The sequence below is a fragment of the Lycium barbarum genome, chromosome 6 (assembly GCF_019175385.1).
Source record: "Lycium barbarum isolate Lr01 chromosome 6, ASM1917538v2, whole genome shotgun sequence".
NCBI classification, from domain to species: domain Eukaryota; kingdom Viridiplantae; phylum Streptophyta; class Magnoliopsida; order Solanales; family Solanaceae; genus Lycium; species Lycium barbarum.
Genome location: NC_083342.1, coordinates 21,476,925 through 21,499,347, shown reverse-complemented (window position 1 = coordinate 21,499,347; position 22,423 = coordinate 21,476,925). Strand labels below are relative to the sequence as shown.

At 35.6% G+C, this 22,423-nt stretch overlaps 2 protein-coding genes across 4 annotated transcripts; both read left to right on the top strand.

Moving 5' to 3' along the window:
* Positions 1 to 1,119: 1,119 nt before the first annotated feature.
* LOC132643594 (uncharacterized) lies at positions 1,120 to 6,785 on the top strand. Its single transcript, XM_060360057.1, has 6 exons — positions 1,120 to 1,716; positions 2,470 to 2,629; positions 3,909 to 4,187; positions 4,793 to 4,978; positions 5,746 to 5,964; positions 6,084 to 6,785. The coding sequence occupies exons 1-6, from the start codon at positions 1,319 to 1,321 to the stop codon at positions 6,642 to 6,644; spliced, it is 1,803 nt and encodes a 600-aa protein (XP_060216040.1). The 5' UTR covers positions 1,120 to 1,318; the 3' UTR covers positions 6,645 to 6,785.
* A 3,816-nt stretch (positions 6,786 to 10,601) lies between these two features.
* LOC132643593 (pentatricopeptide repeat-containing protein At5g38730) lies at positions 10,602 to 16,754 on the top strand. Of its 3 annotated transcripts, XR_009583672.1 has the most exons (3): positions 10,602 to 10,730; positions 13,239 to 15,871; positions 16,195 to 16,754. XR_009583672.1 is itself a non-coding variant. In XM_060360055.1 (2 exons), exon 2 carries the CDS (start codon positions 13,402 to 13,404, stop codon positions 15,172 to 15,174), a length of 1,773 nt encoding a protein of 590 aa, XP_060216038.1. In that variant the 5' UTR covers positions 10,602 to 10,730; positions 13,239 to 13,401; the 3' UTR covers positions 15,175 to 16,754. The 3 variants fall into 3 exon arrangements, 2 of the variants coding, with proteins under 2 accessions (XP_060216038.1, XP_060216039.1); XM_060360055.1 differs by having other exon boundaries at positions 13,239 to 16,754; XM_060360056.1 differs by lacking the exon at positions 10,602 to 10,730 and adding an exon at positions 10,807 to 11,439 and having other exon boundaries at positions 13,239 to 16,754.
* The last annotated feature ends 5,669 nt before the right edge of the window (positions 16,755 to 22,423 follow it).

The window sequence follows — 22,423 nt, the reverse complement described above, 5'->3', positions numbered from 1 at the left end:
GATTTAAGTTTCATTATCCAAACAGTTCATTATAAGTGAGAACTGAGAACCACACAGATTGTTGAGGGGACCAATAGACACACAAGATCAGAAGCACGCCAGGTTGGTCATAGCAAAAAAACAGTCCGTGGAGGGTAACTAAAAGTAAAAGTACATTAACTCACAAAATTTCAAGATTCTTGACATTCCCAAAAGGCATGGGTACCAATTGGAACATAAATAAATTTTTACTTCCATTTCAAAAATACTTATTCTTCCATTTATAATTTGAAGGTGGCAAGTGAACAATATAAATTTTGAGTTTAATTTTTTTGTAAATTGACAATGTAAGGTAACTTCACATTATTAGATCAATTAAAAATAACAATAAGAATCTGTCATAATAAATGAGATTAGTAACTTAAAATATGGCAAGTTATGTGTTATAACAGGTAAAGGGAAAAGTGAATTTGTAGGCCACTTACAAAATCTTTTTTGTTTTATGACCTTTTTATAAGAGATTTTCATTTTTACAGATTAAAGATCTGAAAAATGTTATTTTCTTCTATTCAAATTGTAAAAAGCAAAACATCTCATTTCCTCTAAAAGATATGGTGTTTATTTTTTTGATATTGACGGTGTATAGAAGCTAAATTTAGCTTTTTAACTTCATACATTGCCGATGTAAAAAAGCTTTTATACTGCTAGATTATCTAAAAGATATATAACTACAAGAATTGCACATAATAAATGGAACTAATTAGATGTAAAATAAGTGAAGTAACATGTTAAACGCGTTAAATTACACTGACAATATAAAAATAATTTATATAATCTGTTCTTTTCAATTTATGTGGCGCCGTTTGACTAGGCACAAAGTTTAAAAAGAAAGGGAGACTTTTGAAACTTGTGGTTTTAACACACTTTAGACATTTGAGTGACTATAAATTATTTAATTAAGGTAAAACGATAATTTAAGTGTTACATAAGTTATTTTTAATTATAGAAAGACAGCTTTTTTTTGTATACACTTTAAAACAAAAAGTGTGTCACATAAGGGCAATATTGTCATTTCAATCACCCCGCCCACTATATATATAAACGTTAAACATATCCACAATTCCTCTAGGCTCTAGTGTTTAGTCTTGTACCGTTAAATTCAAATTTTCTTACACCAAACAAATACACTGCAAAAAGGCAAACACTCCTTGTTTCACTAAACAACATAAAACACAACACTGATATCACCACCATTGACTAGACATAGAGAAAACCAGAGAAATAAACACAGGTATATACCAATAAATATACAGAGAGAAATAGCGATAGAAGAGAGATAATGTCATCAACAACAACAATAGCAAGAAAACCAAAATGGCATCCAACGCCACCACCACCACCAAGTCCAAAAATACTTCATTTCCCACGTAGAACTCGTCGTAAAAATACCAAAAATAGTAGTATGAAAAAGAATAAGATTTATTCACATATTTGTAACCCTTTAGAGCTACATGAGAAATATTACTATAAAGGGAGGTTAGAGAGTTTATTTGATCAAGAAAGAGTGTTTCATGGTAGCTCTTCTTCATCTGTTATTAATCCTATTGTTCTTCTTAATACTTCAAATACTTCTTCTTCTTCGAATTCGACTTCGAATACAGCTCAAAGGAGAGAAAGGGTTGAAGAACAAGAACATGAAGGTGATGATGTGGCGATGGAGGGAGGTGGAAAAGAGAGGTTTGTACAATATAAGCGCGATAGTCTTTCCTTTTTAGTGAGTTTAAAAAAGAATGATAAAGTTATATATTTAGTATTTTTTTTTTTATTTAAACCTTAATGGGATAATTTTAAGCCCTCAAATGCGAATATTACAAATCCTCAACAAGGCCGCTAAACATACTGTCAAGTGGTATAAATGCTACAAAAAAAAAAAAAAAATACAATGGGGTTGATTCAAATCTAGAGTAAAATAGGAAGTATGATGTCAATGTGAAAAAATTGATTCTTGAAATAGAAACAGTTTCTGTTTTGATTCATAGTTAAAGTTACAATATTTACAGTTTCTAAAAAATGAGGCTGACAAATCTTTGCTTGAATTAGCTCAAATTTGCGTTTTAAGAAAACCCTTTACTCTCCTATGAATATTACAATGAGATTATTAAAATTTAGAGTAAAATAGCAAGTGTACAGATTTGGTTCAATGTGAAAAAATGATTCTTGACATAGAAATTGTTTGTAAAATTAAAAGCTTTTATGAACCAAGTTTAATATTGTAACATAAAGTTACCATTTTTACAGTTTCCTAGAAAATGGGGCTGACAAATCTTGCTTGAATTAATGCAAATTTGTTTTTTAAAGAAAACCCTTTACTCTCTTGTGAATATTACAGTGATATGATTCAACTTTAGAGTGGAATAGGAAGAATGATGTTTCAATTCAATATAAAAAAACTAGTTCTTGACATAAATTGTTTATGCTTTGTGGTGGCAGGGGGAAGCTTGTGGAGGAGAAATGGAGGTTTCAGGCAGAGATGTTAAGGGCAGAGTGTAATTTCTTAAGAATGGAAAGAGAATTTGCTTTGAAGAAATTGGAAAGAAATAGACTTCAGATGGAGAAGACTCTTAGATCAGCTGTTCAAACTCTCATTTCTGTTAGTATCTTTCCTCTTTTTTTTTTTTCTTTCTCCTTGTTTCTTGAGAAAATTTTAATAGTTGAATATACTTTAAGGTAACTAATTCCTCTTATTATATGAATAGTTATCTGTAATTATCTTTTACATGACTCTAATAATGATTTTATACTATTTGATTCGCGTATTAAATTATCCCGAAATCATAATTTTATGACTATAATCCTTGGACTAAGTTATTTCATTTGAAAGTGGGATAAAATAATTTCAAGTTTGATGGGATAAGATATAATATCCACGATTAAGATAAATTTATACTATTAACCAAACACAATATAAATTTAATTCCAAACTTAATCACGAGATGTGTCACCTTATCCCGCCTGCCAAACGATTATGTATAGATTTAACTGTAAAATAGAATAGTCATCCATGTTTGTGTTTGGTCATATGTAGAAAGAAAAGAAAAAACAGGTTTTCAGATTTTTCATGCAAGCCCACTGCCCAAGAAATGCACCACTGTTCAAATTTTATCTTTATACATACTATGAAAATAATTTTCTTTAATATTCTTTGCTTTTCATTTTTTAATTTGGAAAATAGTACAATTTTTAAATGGAAGAGGGTTAGCAATGGGGTTACTGTTTTCAAAATGGTCTACTTCATTACATAGAGTAAATGTCCAAAGTGACATTTTAACAGTCCTGGATTCTTCTTGTAATTTTTTCTTATTTTTGAGGAAGTTCAATGTCAATTTTTCTTTCTTACCGAGGACATGACCTTAGATAGGAGGGTTTGGAGGACCCAAATTAGGGTAGAAGGCTAGTAGATAGTCTCGTTATCCGTTCTTAGTAGTAGTCGCATTATTGCAATATAATTTCTTGTACTCCGATTTCTGCTATTATCTGTTATTATGTGTTATTTCCTGTGCTTTGGTTATCCTGTGTCATCTGCTCTGATTTCTGCTATTATCGGTTATTTTCTGTGCTCTGATTATCGTGTATTATCTGTGTCGCTTGCATTATTTCATTTCCATATCGCTTTAAATCTCTTATCCGAATCCGAATCTCTTAACCTTATCTAACAGTATCTGACTTCGTTTTATGCTTTTATTGAGCCGGGGGTCTTTCGGAAACAGCCGTCCTACCTTGGTAGGAGTCAGGTCTGCGTACACTCTACCCTCCCCAGACCCTACGATGTGGGATTTCACTGGGTTGTTGTTGTTGTTGTTGTTGTATATTATCTTATAGAAAAAGCCAAAGTAAAAATCTAAGTTTAACTTTTCTTACTTGATTTGCAGGGGAAAAAGAAGATTTTTGAAGGGAAGAGTGTGAATGCAGTATTAGAAGAAGAGATTGAAGATTTGGCAGAAAAACTTGAGGAGTTAAAGAAGATTTGTAAAAATAATAAAGATGTTGAAGTGAGACATTGTAGTAATTTTGATAAAAAAGCATGCCATTTACAGAAAAGGCTAGAGAAGCTTGGAGGTTTAACTGATGAAAAAGCTCTCAAGGAATTACAACAACTGGCCCACTCAAGCAATGAAACTGACAAAGAAAGCAAGAATACTTCTACTGATGTAAGTTTTGACCTTTTATCTTTTATGTAGTTGCAAAAAAGAGAAAAAGGTGTATTCTTGATTTATGTATTTAACTTAAAAGAGGCTATAAAGTAAGCCATTTATGCATGTTTATCAACTAAGTAATTACTAGTATATCATTTAATAGCCTCATAGACTTTTTGTTTAAGAAAAAGATAAGATGCTAATTGGTTTTACTTTTTAATGTTGTGTGCATTAGCTCCTTATGATGGAGAACTATTTGAGAACCTGCTATCATTTGAAAATTTCACCTTGGACTAAGGGTAACTGGTAACTCCTCGTGGACCATTAAAATAATGGAGTAAGATAGTACATTGATAAAAAAAATTGAAAAAAGACAACAGGGGTGGTACTTTTTTTAATGAATTTAGCTTATACGCACCGATGGATGATATTGAAATTTTTACTTGATGATATATTTTAATCAGTTATAACATGTTATTTACTGCATTTTTTAAGTTATCAAATAAGGATAGCTGTAAACAGTCTGTTGTTGATGTAGGTCATCTTGTTGAAGTGATTTTGATCTAATTTTTTTAGCTTTGTTTTTTGGGAAAATGAAATATTTGAAAATGTTTTTGCAGGTGGAGTTGGTGAGGGTAAAAATGGAAGGACTGTCAAAGGGTATGCTAGATAGAATGGAGGAAGAATATGGGGCAATACTTGCTAGCACAGCTAACAGTTCTGTTGCCAGTTCTGCTTCAACTTCCAAGAGAATTGACTCTTTTACAGACCCTTCATCAACTTTCTTTACTAGACAACCATCTCAGGTAAAGTCAGAATGTTAAAATGTTTTCTATTTGTATAATAATTGTACTTCTCTGTCTGTACCTAAATATTAATTTAAAATGATGTGTACAGCACTTGTAATAATTTTGTAATAGCTAGTGAGCTTCTTTTACATTATTTTCTTTGCTGTACTGTAGTAAAGAATTAGCTACTGCTTGAATCCTAGAGTTATAAATTCGAAAGTAAATGGTGGACAAATTGCCATATCAACATAAGATATCACCAAATAAGGACTGCCACGTTATCAAAATACTATATTAATTGCCATATACTCCTGCAATGCTTAGCAATTTCTGATATTGTTCCTACTTTTTTGTTGCATATTTTGCTAAAGTCCTGTAATTGTAGAGGGGGCCTGGAAATGTTCTTTTTGGCTAATTTTAGTTGTAGGTACTGGACAATACATTTTATGATGTGGCAGTTCTTATTTGGCAATTTTATCTTATGTGGTAACTTGTATTTTCAGGCGCGTGGATATCTCTAGCGATTTTCATTATATGCTGAACGTAGGGATAGTTAACGTGTTTTATCGTAATTTCATTTAGTTTTATGACTTTGTTGCAATAGACCTTTAGTTCGATGATCATTCGTGAAATTTATCCTAACGAAACAGTATATTGTATAACATCTTAAGAGTCATGCATCGATGCATTTCCAACATGGTACTTGCCTTCATCATATTACGGAGTTTTATTGCTAGTTTTGAACTGAAGAGACAGTTTTTGCACCCTTCTTTCATACAAAACAGGACATGATGGCAATCGAGGAGAACAAATGCTCAGGACGTTGCAAGACTATAATACGAAGGATCGTTGAACAAGTGAGAGCTGAAACTGAGCAATGGTCACAAATGCAGGAAATGCTGCAGCAAGTCAGAGGTGAGATGGAAGAACTGCAGGCTTCTCGCGATTTCTGGGAAAATCGAGCCCTAGATTTTGCTCACGAAATCCAATCTTTACAGTCCTCTGTAAGAATTAATCTGTTCTTGGTTTTTTCCAGTGACATGTTGAAGAAAGAAGTTTGGATTTGAAACGTTTCAGTATATATTATTTCTTGATAAGTATCTCATTTACTTGGCTTTTATAGGTGGAAGAATGGAAAGACAAAGCACAAGCATTTGAAACCAAGGCCAAGGATATGCAGTGTGAATTATCTGCAGCAAAAGAGGAGCTAGAAAAATCAAGGACAAAGAAAGCTATGGGACATGATCCGAGGGAGGTAACGTCTACCCCGAATTCGCCTATGATGTCATTAGCCAAACAAATCGAGAAGGAAAAACGCGTGTTGGTTTGTCGGTTGAAAGAAGAAAATGCCAATCAGAAGTTGCAAAAACAAAGAGCTGTTGAAACAATCTCAAGGAAAGATTTGCCACCTGATTCTCTAGGGAAACAAATAGAGAATGAAAACCGTATGTTTATGCATCGCTGGAAGGAACATCGCGGAGCCAATGACAAGAGTTGTAAGCCAGAACATTCTCCTGTTGGGAGAAGAAAAGAACATTCATACAGCAGCAAAGACCTAGGAGTACCAAAAAGGCCACCATTTAGAGATGTTGGGAATTCATCACCATTACTGGTGAGGCAAAATAGTAAAGCTGTTTACCCTTTGCATAGCCCTAAATCTAGACAGGCAAATGAAAGGTTCTGAAAGTAAGGCAAATGTCTCTTTCTCTTATCAGTTTTGTCATATTGTTGTCTGCCTCAAGTGAAAATTTACTTAGTCATGACTGGTGCAAGCCTTTTGTACAGCAGACAATTTTGGTAATAATAAGAGTGTCTGCATTGCTAATTTTGCTGATTCATATATTTATTCAGCGTGTACCCCTTTCAACCCATCTGCCTCCTTTCAAAATCATTTTTTTATTTGGGGATAACAGAGAAATTCCAAAGGGCCAGTTATACAGTTTGAAACTTGGTCAACAATGGCCGTTTTCCTGGAAGAGTCTAAGATTTAAAGTTTATGGATTTTAGATTCTGGTCCTTTTAAGTTACTGAACTGGCACATCAGTCTCTTGTTCCACCCCTGGTGCCCCCTCTACCCCTCTCCACTTAAATGTTGGGCTTTTGTTCATGACAGTATTTGACTCGTCACGTGCACCTAGCGCACACATCACGTGTTGATGCTCTTACTGTTGAACCAAAGACTTGAGGGCATCCTTCCTACAAGATATCTAATGCAAGCTTACTACAGATGAGTTAAAGCTATATGAGAGTTCCTATTGTTAGCCTCACATTAGAGGAATTAAGATAAAATTGATGTGAGTTGAAGACTTCTAAAGAAGCTGCAGAGAAATCATACAGACTCCTCAAGAATGTTAAGAAGCATCTTGATTTAACCATACTAAGGTTACATAAAGTATTCATCTGCCTTGGCATACTTTTGTCATCATCAAAGGAAAAACAAACGAATGCGGAAACAAAGTGAGAACAAGATGTTAAAGCACTAAGAATCACTTTGAATCAGCCCCAATCGACTATCTTCAGATTCAACTAGTTAAGTTCAAAACCCACTGTAGAATTGTTTTAAAATTTCTCAAAATATGAGGAAACTAGGGATTAAAAGTTGCAGGAATAATAAGTTTTTTTCAAGCTCTGATACCAATTGACGTGAAAAGTATTCAAATTTGATAGAAAATACTTTCTCTTAGCACTTATTTTAGCTCCAATAAATTAACAATTATTTCCAATTATACCATAATATCAAATAAGCAGGGGCATCTTGTGCCTTAGACATAAGGCCGTTGCCTTAGGCCCCATAATTTGGGGGCTCTGCTTTTTTTAATGTATAGATTTATTATGTATTAATTATTTCCAAGTTTGAATATTCTTTTTTAAGAAGAGTACTACTTTTTGGGCCCATTTTTTACTATATTTTTACGAGTTTGTTGGCACAAAAAAAGGCGTGATAACTTTCATTAATGGTTCAATCCGTTAACTGGATAGAGATTTTTTTTCCGTTAAAGGCAATAATGTTATGATTTTTTTGGAGAAAGATGCAAACAACAAGGTAGAAATTTGAATAAAAATTGTCGCATATAGATTTTAATATCATAAGCCTTTATACATGTACTTAAATAGAGTAGTAGACTCTTTCTACAACAAAAGTATTAGATTATTACTAAAACTAAAATACTGAATATTATACTCTCTCCATTTCAATTTATGTGAACTCATTTGACTGGGCACAACATTTAAGAAAGAGTGAAGACTTTTGAAACTTATGGTTCAAAATAAGTCTTGAATATTTGTGTGGCTGTAAATCATTTCATAAAGTGAATTTGTTTTCAAATTAGGAAAGAGGTCATTTATTTTGGCATAGACTAAAAAAGAAATAGGTTCACATAGATTGAAACAAAGGGAGTACCAAATTAAATATTAGACTTTTTCTATAACTAAACAATCAATTATTCTAGAAACTTGTAGCAGTAACAGATGCAAAATCCAACATTCCTCCTTGCTTCTGTTGTTGCAATCTAGAAAAGTTGTTCCTCCTTAATTTCGACTCTAGCAATTTATGCTTGTGGATTTCTTTTTTGAGTATTTTTGAACTTGCACACATCGATAACATGAGCCTGTCTTCTTCTTGAACTCAATCTTCTTGCATTTTTTCATCACATGCTTCAAGTATTTCTCGGTGACAATTTTTCTATTTCGTCGATTGAAAGTAATTGTGTAACTTTTATTTTCAAGCGGAAGAGAATTATTCTTACATATTTTAAAATTGATTAATTTCATCTTCGTTGACCAAATATGATAGTTTTCACTAGTGAAAGTTTGTGAGATATTCAAAGAGTGACTATTGCTTGTCATGGTTGAAAAAATAAGGTTAAGAGTATTAGGGCTTAAAATTTGTATTGGTTGAAAATAGCCCTGAGCGTTAAAAATAAGCACGGGTTAAAATGAGTTGAAAATAGCCCTGAGCGTTAAAATAAGCACGGGTTAAAATGAGTTGAAAATAGCCCTCAGCGTTAAAAATAAGCATCGGGTTAAAATGGGTTGAAAACAGGTATGGGCTAAAAGTGGTCGAACATATTTCTTCTTCAATGAATGCTCAGACCCATTAAGATCATTGAAGGCGCTGATACAACTGTTATGATTTTTTGGAGAAAGATGCAAACGGCAGGTAGAAATATGAATAAAAATTGTCTCATATAAATACATAAATAGAGTGGCAACATTTACTTGAATGAAAATATTTTTGGCAGGATTACAAGGGTGGTATTAGCATGTGTACATGCTCATTCTTTTGTAATACTTCTAAAGACCTGTTCATTTAAGAAAACTAGAGACACTGGCAAACAAAATGCAAAATACTGTCAAGGAGATAACAGCTGGATATGAAGAAATGATGCTTATCCTACTCCATCCTGGAAGCCTGAATCTTTATTCGACTTTTGAACCATAGCAACTGGTGAGAGCTTGTAGGTGTTTGAGATGGTATCAAGTGGCCACAAGATCTGCAGTAGACAAGCTTCTATACATTCTTTTGATGTAGTTCACAGTTTTAATACTGTTTTTCTGAATTTTGCTTATTTTCTTTTCTTTTCTTGCTTGTAGTCAAGGCCACAAGATCTGCAGTAGACAAGCTTCTATACATTCTTTTGATGTAGTTCATAGTTTTAATACTGTTTTTCTGAATTTTGCTTATTTTCTTTTCTTTTCTTGCTTGTACAGAAAACTTTCTATTTTAATAAAGCACTGCCAAATTTTGTTTCGTGGTTTTAAAAAAAAAAAAAAAGACTCCTCATACAACAAAAGTATTAAACTATTACTAAAACTAAAATACTGAATATTATACTAAATTAAATATTTAACTTCTTCTACAACTAAACAACTAATTATTCTAGAAATATGTAGCAGATGCAAAATCCAACAAATATGTACTATTTACTATATAAAAATATTATTCTTATCATTAGTGCAATTTAATATTGCTTTTCTCCTTGCTCTTAGACTCTCATGGATCAACATCTTTTAAATGAAATCTTAGTCCATGGACTAGTATAAATACAAAGTTAAGAGATCTATTACAGAAAAGGAATCAATTAAAATATTGATATAAAATTTCCAAAGGATGCAGATTCTAGACATTTTCTAATACACATTTATTCAAAAATTCGCAAATGAGAAAAAGCAGGATAGAAGATGGCTAATATACTCAACATGACTCAAACTTCAGGTTAAAATGAAAAATTAACTATAAATTTATAACCAAAGTAATTCTTTTTAAAAAATAAATTAGAAAGAAAAGCAAAAAAAAAAAAAAATTGTATGTCCAAACGCCCTAAACAACATACTTAAATATTTGAGGGGAAAAAAAAGAGAGAGAAAAAAAAAAAACTTAAATATTTCACTAAACAAGTGAACTCCTTTTAAGTTTTATCAAACTGACCAGAAAACAAACAAACAAACAAGGAGCCCGTTTGGATTGGCTTACAGCTTAAAGCTGTTTGCAGCTTAAAGCTGTTTGCAGCTTATAAGCTGAAAAAAATAAGTTGGGGTAGTCTAACTTATTTTTTTTGGCTTATAAGCTGTTTTAGCTTATAAGCTGCTTTAGATAAACTAAGTCAAATGGGTCCAATTATTTTTTTGAGCTTATTTTAAACATAAAATGACTTTAAGCTGGCCAGCCAAACACTCAAAAAAGCTGAAAAGAGCTTATAAGCCAACTTATAAGCCAATCCAAACGGGCTTAAGGTCATCACCCTTTCTCTTCACCGGCAAATAGCTGCAGGTACTCTTTCTTCGCTCTCTATAATTTCTGCTTTATTAGTTCTCTCAAGAGAAAAAAAAAAAAAAAAACCTTTTTACGTTCCATAATTAACATTAATGGTAAAATCCTGATTCTTGAAATTGGATTACAGTGTTCTTTCGGTGTAAACCCCCTAGTCCTCAGTTTTATACATAAAATCTCATGTTTCAACTTTTTGTGATCTTTAAGATGCATTTAATATTGAAAATAGAAGATTGCTTGATACTCTCACTACTAGAAATAGAGACTTTTCCACCGACAATCAGTGGGAAATTCGTGTTTTAAAACATTATTTTTCCACCTCATTCCCACCGAACTAACTGGGAAACCGAAATAGGTTCCATTGAAACGTTGGAAAAGGTCCTAATTTTTCCGTGTGAAACTACTACTATTTTTTCTTTTATCACTGATTCAACCAAAAAATCTGTGGAAATAGCCGTGAACAATTTTCAGTGGAAAAATAGTGATTTTCTAGTAGTGTCTCTATCAAAAAATAAGTAAATAGATTGCTTGATACACTAAAGTGTCACTGTAACTTGTAACTACGCTGCAGTGTCTCTTCAGGAAGGGACTTATGTACATTATTTGGCTGCTAAAGCTGGGATTCCAGACGATATATTCCTAGATTCTATGGGTGTGTTCAGTACGAAGGGAAATGTTTTCCTAGAAAATGTATATTTTCTTGTGTTCGGTAAGTAAGTTAAGAAAATATTATCCCAAGAAACATTTATATGTAATTTAGTGAAACACTATAGGGGTGAGATGGGGTGGGGACTGGGGTTTGGGGGTGGCGGAAGGTCCGAGGCACACCCTTAGCCGGAATATTACGTGGTGTATATAGGTTAAATGTTAGCTGTTATGAGTATATATTTAATTTTGCACATTCTTAACACAATTGAGAAGAAAATTTGCACATCCTTCGCCAAATTCCTGGCTCTGCCATTGGGGGTGGGGGTTGGTTGGGTGGGGAGGAGACAATGAATTTGGAATGTTACTTATGGAACTTGTTTTCCCTACTTCCATTAGGGTAGGTCATTTTTCTCATTTTTAAGGAACTTGTTTTCCTAGAGAAAATGTTTTCCAGAACATTTTGACCAACCGAATATGAGAAAATTGGGAAACATTTTCTGAAAAATATTTTCCTCCATACCGAACACACCCTATATTTGTTTAGATTTTCTTTAATATTAAAGTAGTTTATAGGTGATAAGTCATGGTTCCTGTTTTCGTGATTGATGCAAGACTTGCTCCTTTTATTTTCTGATGACATGTTAAATTCAGATAATTTGTGCTGCCTGATTTTGATATCTGTTTCATTGGCTGAAACTGATAAGCAAGAATTGGCTGAAGTTTATAAGGGGATGTTTGATAGGAGGGTCACCTATGATGTTGAAGAAAAGGATGTTTTAAGCTTAAGCACATAAAAAAAGGATTTAGCTAAACTTTAGAGAACTGTCTGATTTATTTCCTGTCTCGATATCCTTTGCTCTTATTTTTGATTGTAACTTTGAATTATTGGAGATCCAAAATAATGATAGGTAGCGGGCTAGGGTATGATTCGAGGTTTTTAGTGGGAATTTGGGGTTGTGAGAGTAGTGGGGTTTCTAGGTTTGGGTGGTCAAGTAGGCAGAACAGGCTTGAGGCATAGGAGATACTTGTGATGATGTTGCTAGGATTGAGAAGTACATGATGGGCCATGAGGCAGGAGAAGGGCATACCAATTGAAGTGGGGGTTATGGGAGGTGGCTGAGGTGAAACAATTTGGTCATGTCTCTGTGGAACAAAACTGAGTGTTCTTTTTCTGTTTTTATATTCTTTATATTTCGCAATTGCTGGGAGGTAAATTGACATAAGTCCCTTAATCTTACTAGACACATTTAAGATGTCCTATCTATCATTTTGTGGAAAGTGGTCCAGAATAGCTAGCAGAATGTTTCCCCTCAATAGATAGAAGCAAAAAGGATTAAGGCTCAAGATGAATGGAGCTTCTAGAAGTTAATAGTTAGCAATTGTAGTGTAGGAACTACCATAAGGGATACATTTAATTGTTGAAGGACCTCTACATCCATTTACTTTAGGATAATAAAATTGACAAAAGGACAAAAGAAGACAAAGATACATACACATATGTTATTGCATTAGGGAAGGCATTTGTTTTTCTGTCTGAAGGATCGGCATGTGAGCCAAATGCTGGCTGGATATCTACCATCAGAGCACAAACCAATCCACAATAGCCTGTTGCCATGGAAGCTTACCAATCATTATAGAGACAGCGATAGGTGCTAGGAGCTATATGATCACCTCAATACTTATAGCATAGGTCGTGTTGTTATAGGTTTGCTTAGATCTTTGTCCTTGTAGATGCAGGGACTGAATTCATTATAATTGTTATGTATTTTTTTTCTGGTAGTTAGTAGTAAATATTTTCTATTATACCTGAGTTCTTACTCTGAAATCATCCTCTCTTTGCTCTTTATGTTACTTTTGCAGCCTGCATTGATGAGTTTGATGACTGATGATAGACACCAAAGCCGAGGACCGGTTCTCAATAATTTTTCCCATCTCTTTAAATTGCATAACTATTTGAGCAAAAGTTGCAAGAAAATATTGGAAACCAGTGAGGTGTGGGGTGGATTCCTTATCTTTCTTTTCCATGGCCTACCTGGTTCGCACAAATGTTGACAATGAAATGGTCAAAGCTGTTGCTGCAGTTATCCTCAAGGGACACTGGGACAACCTTTTGAAGCCTAAGATCGGTTCATGTGTGACTTCCACCACTGTTAGTCAAGCCCTTCTTGATTTATCGCAATCTTATTTCTCCCTCTCATGGTCATTCTTTAAGTGGGCTGAATCAGTTCCCAATTACAAGCATTCATTGCAATCTTCTTGGACTATGACTTACATACTCACCAAACAAAAGCACTTCAAAACTGCACAAGAGATGCTTCAAAAGGTGGCGATCAAACACTTTCTATCATCACCGACAGTTTTGAATGCGCTTGTGAGCTCCAATCTGAATAGTGATGTGAACTCACATCTTTTAAGTTGGTTGGTAATATACTATGCTAACTCAAAGCTACCCCATGATGCAATTCAGGTTTTTGAGCATATGAGGGTTTGTAAGCTTATGCCCCATATGCATGCTTGCACTAGCCTTCTGAATTCATTGGTCAAGGATGGGTTGACTGATACTTTGTGGAAAATTTACAAAAAGATGCAAAAAATGGGGGTGGTTCCAAATATATACATCTATAACGTGCTTATGCATGCTTGTTGTAAGTCTGGTGATGTAGAGCGGGCTGAAGATTTATTGAGAGAAATGGAATTTAAGGCTATATTCCCTGACCTTTACACTTATAACACGTTGATATCATTGTACTGCAAGAAAGGCATGCATTATGAAGCTTTCTGCGTGCAGGATAGGATGGAAAGAACAGGAGTACGCCCTGATATTGTAACCTATAATTCATTAATTTACAGTTACTGTAGGGAAGGGAGAATGAGGGAGGCTATGAGGCTTTTCAAGGAAATTAAAGATGCTATCGCTAACCTGGTTACGTACACTACATTGATAGATGGATATTGTAGAGCCAACAGCGTTACTGAAGCTTTAAAACTGAGAGATGCAATGGAGGCAAAGGGCTTGTATCCAGGGGTTGTCACTTACAACTCAATTCTTCGGAAATTGTGTGAACAAGGCCAGATGAAGGATGCAAATATACTATTAAATGAGATGAATGAGAAGAGAGTTGTACCTGATAATGTGACATGCAACACTCTGATTAATGGTTACTGCAAGATCGGGGATATGAAATCTGCTCTTAAAGTGAAAAATAAGATGTTGGAAGGTGGACTAAAACCTGACCGCTTCACTTACAATGCTATGATTCATGGATTTTGTAAAGTAAAGGATACAGATGGGGCCAAAGAAGTTCTATTTGACATGGTCAGGATTGGACTTTCTCCCAGTTACTGCTCGTATTCGTGGCTTGTGGATGCTTACTGCCACCTGATTAATGAGGGGGCAGTTATCTCATTGCTAGATGAGTTTACAAGAAGAGGTTATCTTGTTGATGTTTCCTTCTATAGGGCAATAATAAGGAGGTTGTGCAAGAAAGGTAAAATTGATGGTGCTGAAAAAGTTTTCCACATCATGCAATCAAAGGGAGTGCTTGGAGATAGTCTGATATATGCTACTCTTGCATATGCTTACTTTAAGGTAGGGAAGGTTGATGCTGCATCATATTTGTTAGACGACATGTACAAAAGAAGGCTAATGATAACTCTCAAAATGTACAAAGGTTTTAATGCTTCTTACTCTGATGAGAATAGCCTTTTAGATATGTTTTGGGGTAACGTGGTGCAAAGAGGTCTGATTTCGAGAACCGTTTACGATGACATCCAGCAATTGAAGATACTATCTTAGAAACAAAATGGCTTCTGAAGCCTTTGATTCTTGAGATATGGATAGCATAGTTTAAGTAGTGTGCCATAAGCATGAGCACTCTCTGCTAATAAATATGATTCTGTTGTTATGCCCTCGCAAACTCTCTCTGGAGACATGAAGCAAGAACAACATTGTCAACTTTGCTGTCTGACTATGACCATGCAATTTCAGGCTGGAGTTATTCGGAGAGAAGTCTGAATATTCCTTAGTTTGTGCCCATACTTCTATTGATCCTGTTTCATGGAGTTGATTAAAATCTTATGCAGCAGATATCCTTCCATGGAGGTTGTTATCATGCTCCATAAGTGTGTTAGCTTCAAATTGTCAAGAGTCTGGACGTCACATCATTTTGCTCGCTAAATGCTGCAAGCAGTGCGCTGAATGGAACCCCGGATGCCAAGGCTCACATGCTATCAAAATCATAATTCCAATTCTTGCGTGAAAAACTGTAATATGTTTTTCATTCTCTTTACACTTCATGTCCCTCAATGGGGCATTACCATGTACATTGTCCTCAGTTAATAAGCAATATTGTGCAAAGGTGATTGAGCCAACCTGCTGTTGAGCTTCTTCCTGCTGGGAATCCTGGAATATGTCATATTTCAGGTGTATAACGAAGAGATTGGCAGTGGTTTGATTGGACCTTTAATATGATATTCATGCTTGGAGATTGAAGGTAGCAACTAATACTTTATGATATACATTGTTTGCGAAATGTGGAAGGATCTTTGATTCAGAAAAGGTGTCCAGCATGCTAATACTGTATGTTGGAATTCTTTGCTGCTGGATATGTTTAAATGGGTACGGATGGAGGCATTCGAACTTCTCACGGAAGAAAAAGATGTGGTTCCTGATGAAGTCTCCCTTGTGTGTTGTTTTATCTGCATGCTGCCATTCTAGCTTAACTGATCTCAAAGGAAGCCATCATTCCTTTGCTTGAATAATATGCTTTGCATGGTGGACTGACCTTTTTTTTCTTTTCTTGACTTGGGAGAGCAGGTAAATTAGGATCAGCCATTTAACAAGGAAATGCAATAAAAAGACACTGCAAAATATGGGTTGGCGTACTCGTGTCGGATGTGTACCGACTCAAAAGTAGCTGGTTGCGCTAGCACTCAAGGGTGTGAAATAACTGTCAATGAAGTGGGTGAAAATCAGTGGAGTTCAAGGTTCTAATTTCAACATAGACAAAAAACCATTAGGCGATTTCTTCCCATATGTCTAGTCTTGGAGGCAGAGTTCCTCAGTAACTGTGCTGATGGGAGATTTTCTGTGGTGACGATAATAGAGGCCACAGGCAGTGGAGATCTACTATCTCCAAAAATGATGGATATGACTCTTGGCTGGCATGAAGTTAGTTTGTCTTAACTTGGTTAATTGATCCACAAGCATGAAAAGAAGCATTCATGAAAGCAATGAACTTACTAATGAAGTTCGCCTGCATTTGTACTTAATATTCTTTCTCCGCACGATCTACTATTATGCCCAACTTGATGGCATATTTTGTAAGTGCAATGAATTGATCTCTTCTTTGTTCATCTAATTCTCTTCTCCTTTAATTGATTTTCTACCTCTCTTCTTCTCCATTTCCTCATTAGGGTGCACAATAGGGTGATCTACAGCTGGACATTTGCTCTCATTCCGGTACTGGATTGATCTTTCTAGAATAAGTCTTTATATAAAATTCTTTAGTGACTAGAGGATGAACAAATTTGGTAGGATCCTCTCTAATATGAGCATGCAGCATGGAGTATGTCGGCACGGGACTCCACTTGTTTTGTCATTCTCTGCATTTACATAACATATTCTTTAAATTCACCACATAATTTTTCAAGTCGTACACTTCAAACAAGTGTTCGCTAGCCCTGAAACAAACCAACTCTCTCTTTCCTCCTCCTAATTTTGAGTAACTCTTTCTCTCACTTTTGGTGGAATCAGAGCAGGGGCGGAGCTACATTGGAGGAAGGATGGTCAGTTAAACAACCTGCGCCGGAAAATTATACCTTACATATATGTTAAAAATTGTCTGAAATGTGTATATTATATAACATGAACACCCATGACCAAACTGAGAGGCACGGCCCAGTGGCAAAGGGTGTTCAAACTGTCCTGAGAGTTCCGTGTATCGTTTATCTGAATTATGTTCACTTGTAAAATTTTGTTTTTTAAGTTTTTTACTTTAGTTTTGATTTATACAATTTAAGTTTTTATCACAAGTATCTTTATGATTTATTAAATATCTTTTGGCCAAAAAAAATATTGTGCACCCATCCAATTTTTGCGGACACATTCATCAGGTTTTTTTACTTCTTCAAAAATAGAACACCCTTGGCGGAATTTCTAACTCCGCCCCCGAATCAGAGAGTCCAAAGCAAAGCTTTTTAATACCTCTGCTGAAACTAGTCATAGTTTTTCTTCTAATCCATTTCAATAAAATAAGAATTGGTTTCTCTAACTTTTACCACAAAAGCATTGAAAGACTTAGTCATGTTGTTTGTAACATGATCACTGTTTATACCTCCATCAAATTTATGCCTTGCCCAACTCCCAAGTGATTCTTTGTAATCATACAATAACCAGTTATAAGCAGGTGTACTTATTTCTTTCATCTCATTCATTATTTGTCAAAAGTCATGCTTATTATAAGTCTTAGTTGCTGTCAAAAAGAGTTGTCTTAGTTTTGGAGCAGGGTGCTTAATCTTAAAGTTGTTATAAAAGTGTCTTGCACAAAACCTATGGTTGGCCATTGGAAAAACTTTTTCCACAACAGTTTTGATCCTCTTCGTCTATCACTCGTAAATGTAATGCCTTCAATATCTCCCATGAAAGTAGTCAAGCAATCAAGTTAATACTCTCACATCGGCCCACCCTCCTTATTGGCAATCATGACTGCTAGGGGAAAAATACATGAATTTGCATCAGGTGAAACAACAGGAGGCAGTTGACCCTTAAATGGACTCTTCAAAAAAGAAGCATCAATTCCAATAAAGGGTCTGCAACTATTAACAAAATCATAACTTCGGGTGAAAGCTAATGTAAAGATTCTCGGAAGAATAAGGTGGCAGGGTCCCAAAAGTTATTTTCTAAGTGGCAGGGCCCTCATTTTCTTTTTTCATTTATTTTTGCTCCAGAAATTACTAATGATGCGATAGCAAATACATGGGGGCCTCTTTATATTTTAAAAATTTCGGGGTTAAAGTTGAAGCTTTTCAAAAAAGCCCCTTTCTCTTTCTTTCTCTTTCGTGTTCTTTTCTCCGAAATCATTCTTTTACTTCCAAATTCTCTCATTCCTTCATCTTCTATGTGTGTAATTGTCGTTGAAAGTTAAAGTTGAAGTATATATATATATATATTTTGGTTGCCGAAAAATGTGAAGAAGGAGCTGGAAGCCATTGACGACCATTAACAAAGCTTCGAAGCTCTAATTAAAAAATGTGGGATACCACAAACGTGCTTCGTTTTGAGTGAGTGATACCTCAAAAACACTGGGACATTGAGGAGAATTCATATCGAAAATTTGAAGCAATTACGTTGAGATTTGACATGATTTTGGATTGATTTTATAAGAACTCTCAAGGTTGAAGAAGATGATTGTTCAAATTTTGGATTATCGCAATCAAGCTCTATTTCACGTGGGTGATATCTCAAAAGAATTGGAATATGGAGGGGAGCTCATATATGAAATTTGAAACAGTTTGTTTAAGATTTGACATGGTTTCGGATCAAACTACAACAGTTGTTCTGTAACGACCTGTCCGGTCGTTATTTAATACTTCGCGAACCCATGCCCAATCTAGGCCTACAATCTTAAATGGTAAGCCCCATCGGGTGTTTACATGATTAATAGTGGGAAAAATTAGTTTAGGAAAGAGTTAAAAATCGTGGGCCGAGCAGGAGTCGGTTCGCTACAGCAGCCAGAGTACCGTCGCAGCAGTCTCGCTATAAGGAACCAGACGTCCGCCGCAGCAGACGTCACGGACCAGTGGACGCGTTTTTCTATACTCAGTTTTATATTTCGCTCTCCTTTTTAATAAAAGACCTTTCAATGCTGCTATTAGGTTTTACCTGAAGAAAAAACCCGTGACACTAAGAAAAAGAGGCTCATCCAACATTCTTAACATCCTTCCCTACAGTTATCATCTCCCATAGATTTCGGATAAAGGCTAGAAGGGGAATGCTTCCTGGAAGTTTGAATAATTGTTCGTCATCGAGGTAGATTACGGTTTACTTGAGTTAGACTTTGATTAGTGAATTGTGTATATGTATAGAATTGACGGGAGAATGCATGATTAGGTCTTCGGACACAGAGCTTGGATGGATAAGTTCTTAATGTAATGGAAGTTTTGTGTGTATATAGTAACTAGGTTAACAATGAGTATATGGTTGGGTACTAAGTTCTACACTTGTTGACATTTGTGCGTTACGAATTAGGAAGACATTAATTTCGTGGTTAAAAAGGGGTGTCCCGTAGTTTAGAGTAATTATTCGTAGGTATATTTGATCTCCGCATCTATTGTCAATTAAATTACAATATTCATATGGCTGTTCATTCTTGTTAATAAAGAGGATTGCGTTGGGTGAATTGAAGGAAGACATAATAGTGCTATGCCCATCATGGGCATAATTCATGACATTGTTTTCATTCATTGGCATCGTTGCATATGGTTACGAGATAATGCACGGAGCAGGAAGTCTGAGTAAGTATCAGTTGCGCTATTCGACTTATGGTCGAATTGGAATGAATATGTGGTACTGCTTGATAATTGAGCATTCGAAGCGATGTAAGGTTAAATATATTTACATATATGAAAAGGCACATTTGACCAGGGGTGAGGATGTGGCCTTGAATGGACTCGGGTCCGAGGAGAGAATCCAGAACGAGTGGTACATGGACGCCACGGGTTCCCTGCAGGTCATGACTACTGATCAATGAAATCAGCTAGCATGTGTGTACAACGTGTATTTGTTCTTCATATCGCATTTGCATTGCATTTCATACTTCCATATCCTCACATTTATGTGCTGTCAGTTTATCACATTACATTGTGCATCTCCCATAGTTGTGTTGTACTGTGCGAGGTGGTGGTCATTATGAAGGTATTGGTGTAAGAGTGAATTATTAAATGGTATAGTTCTTCATTTAGTCAGATGGACTTAGAGAGTCCCTGTGGTTGGTGGGAGTGTGGTGAGTATGTTTCCGTGGATGCATCATACCTTAGTGAGTGAACCGGAGAGGAAGCTCTAAGGCTAATAATCAGGAAGTAGATGTTAGTGTAAAAGAGGAGATAAGACTTAATTAATTGACCTAAAGAAATACGGAATAGGACTACATTTGACTGGTCGGATAATCAGTAATATTGCGGAAATAAGGGGAGCGAAATAACTGGAAGTAGAGAGAGGTGAGTTCGCATTGGTGAAGTTATCTATGATAGGAATCTTGAGGGCGCACATTGACTTATCTGTTTATCTTGTTGATTTTAGATTGTGTTGCGTGAACTAATCTTAATCGACCTATGATGCTTACCAGTATGTGTGGTGTACTGTTACTACTCTTGCTACATCCTTTTTGGGTGTAGACGTGTTGTAGGTTATAAGTTGAAGTTTCTCTTTGTGGATTTCCAGACATCTCCCTATAGCCTTGCTCATCTCATTCCAGGTAGAGGCAATGTCATTTATTTTGTTTTCCTTGTGTCATAGGAGCTCTTGTGTCACGACCCAACCCACGGGTCGTGCGGGCACCTACCATATAACAGGCTAGTAGGCGAACCCTTACCAATAAAAGCCCAACACTTAAAAGCATGTGATAATCATCCTTAAAATTAATAAAATAAAACGTTAAACATTTATTACAGACTTGTTTCAATATAAATAAATCTGAAATAAAAGCTCGGGATCTAGTCTAGACGGGTACAAGAGCTCCTAAATACAAGAAGACAAGATAAATGACACTGCCTCCGTCGGGAGTGAGATAGACGAAGCTGTAGGAGAATATCCGATAGACCCTTGCAACGAAACTTCAGCTAAACCTGCAACACATCTACACCCCAAGAGGGCGTAGCAAGAGTAGTATCAGTACACCGCACGTACCGGTAAGCATCATAGGTCGACTAAGATTAGTTCAGGCAATGCAATATAGGATTAATAGGGTAAGCAAATAAGTCAATGACCCTCAAGATTCTAGATAAGACCATTACCGTACCGGCCCCCCTCCCCCCTTTACTTCTTTACTCCCGTTGCTTGCTTATTTTATTTCCCCAACCATCAGGTATTCACTAAATTCCAACCTAGTAACTCTCGAGTTCATATTTGTCGTATACTGTATTTTCGCACTTATTGTTTAAAGAGTCCGCCTATTCACCTTACCACTATGTTACGATGTATCTAGGGAATTAAATCACTATCTAACGACCAACACTACACTTACCTTGTATAACCCCTTTTCCACCAGGCTCTCAACACACACATGGTTTAATAGACAATGTTAACGAAAGTAATACACCCGTGTACGACAATAAATCATGAAAATGCAATGCAATGCGAATATGATGCAAGACCCGACACACTGTACACACACGCTATCTGATGTCCTTGCTCAGTAGCCATGACCTGCAGAGGACCCATGGTGTCCATGTGCCGCTCGTTCCGGAATACTCCTCGGACCCAAGCACAAACCTCCGTTCCGGAAAGAACCTCAAACGCGGGCCACATTAATTTGTACACACATATGTAATCCAAGTACTCGATCCCACGACCCCAAGGCCGGATAACACAATACGATACTCATGCCTTGCCTATTTACCTAGATTTCCACCTGAACACGGTAGTTGTAATGTATAGAACTACCTGACAAGTCAATCATAATCCCAGCCCGTGATGGGTGCAATGCAAACAACTTCATATAATTCAATTAATATGACCTCCTAATTTCAAGGAAATAACCATATGAACGATCAACAATAAGATATACTCACGGAGATTTACTCCCCCCTCCTAGAGTAGCATTAAGTAGTTACACGATGTCTCCGTAGCGACCACACCACTTCCTATTAAGCTAACTCTTTAATTATCATAGTCCTGATTATACCCTATTTAATCATATTACAAGTACGTCTCTCCAATCTCCGGTTCCCGAAGACCTAAGCATGTATTCTCCCATCAACTCTAATGTATATACGATTAGCTAATCAAAGTATAACTAAAGTAAACCGTAACCTACCTCTTTGGCGAA

Bases quoted from the DNA above. Each gene is read 5' to 3' on its own strand.
- LOC132643593 (XM_060360055.1), top strand. From the start codon at position 13,402: ATGGCCTACCTGGTTCGCACAAATGTTGACAATGAAATGGTCAAAGCT.
- LOC132643594 (XM_060360057.1), top strand. From the start codon at position 1,319: ATGTCATCAACAACAACAATAGCAAGAAAACCAAAATGGCATCCAACG. The intron at 4,188-4,792 runs GTAAGTTTTGAC...ATGTTTTTGCAG, and splicing joins GCAAGAATACTTCTACTGAT to GTGGAGTTGGTGAGGGTAAA. The intron at 4,979-5,745 runs GTAAAGTCAGAA...CATACAAAACAG, and splicing joins TTACTAGACAACCATCTCAG to GACATGATGGCAATCGAGGA.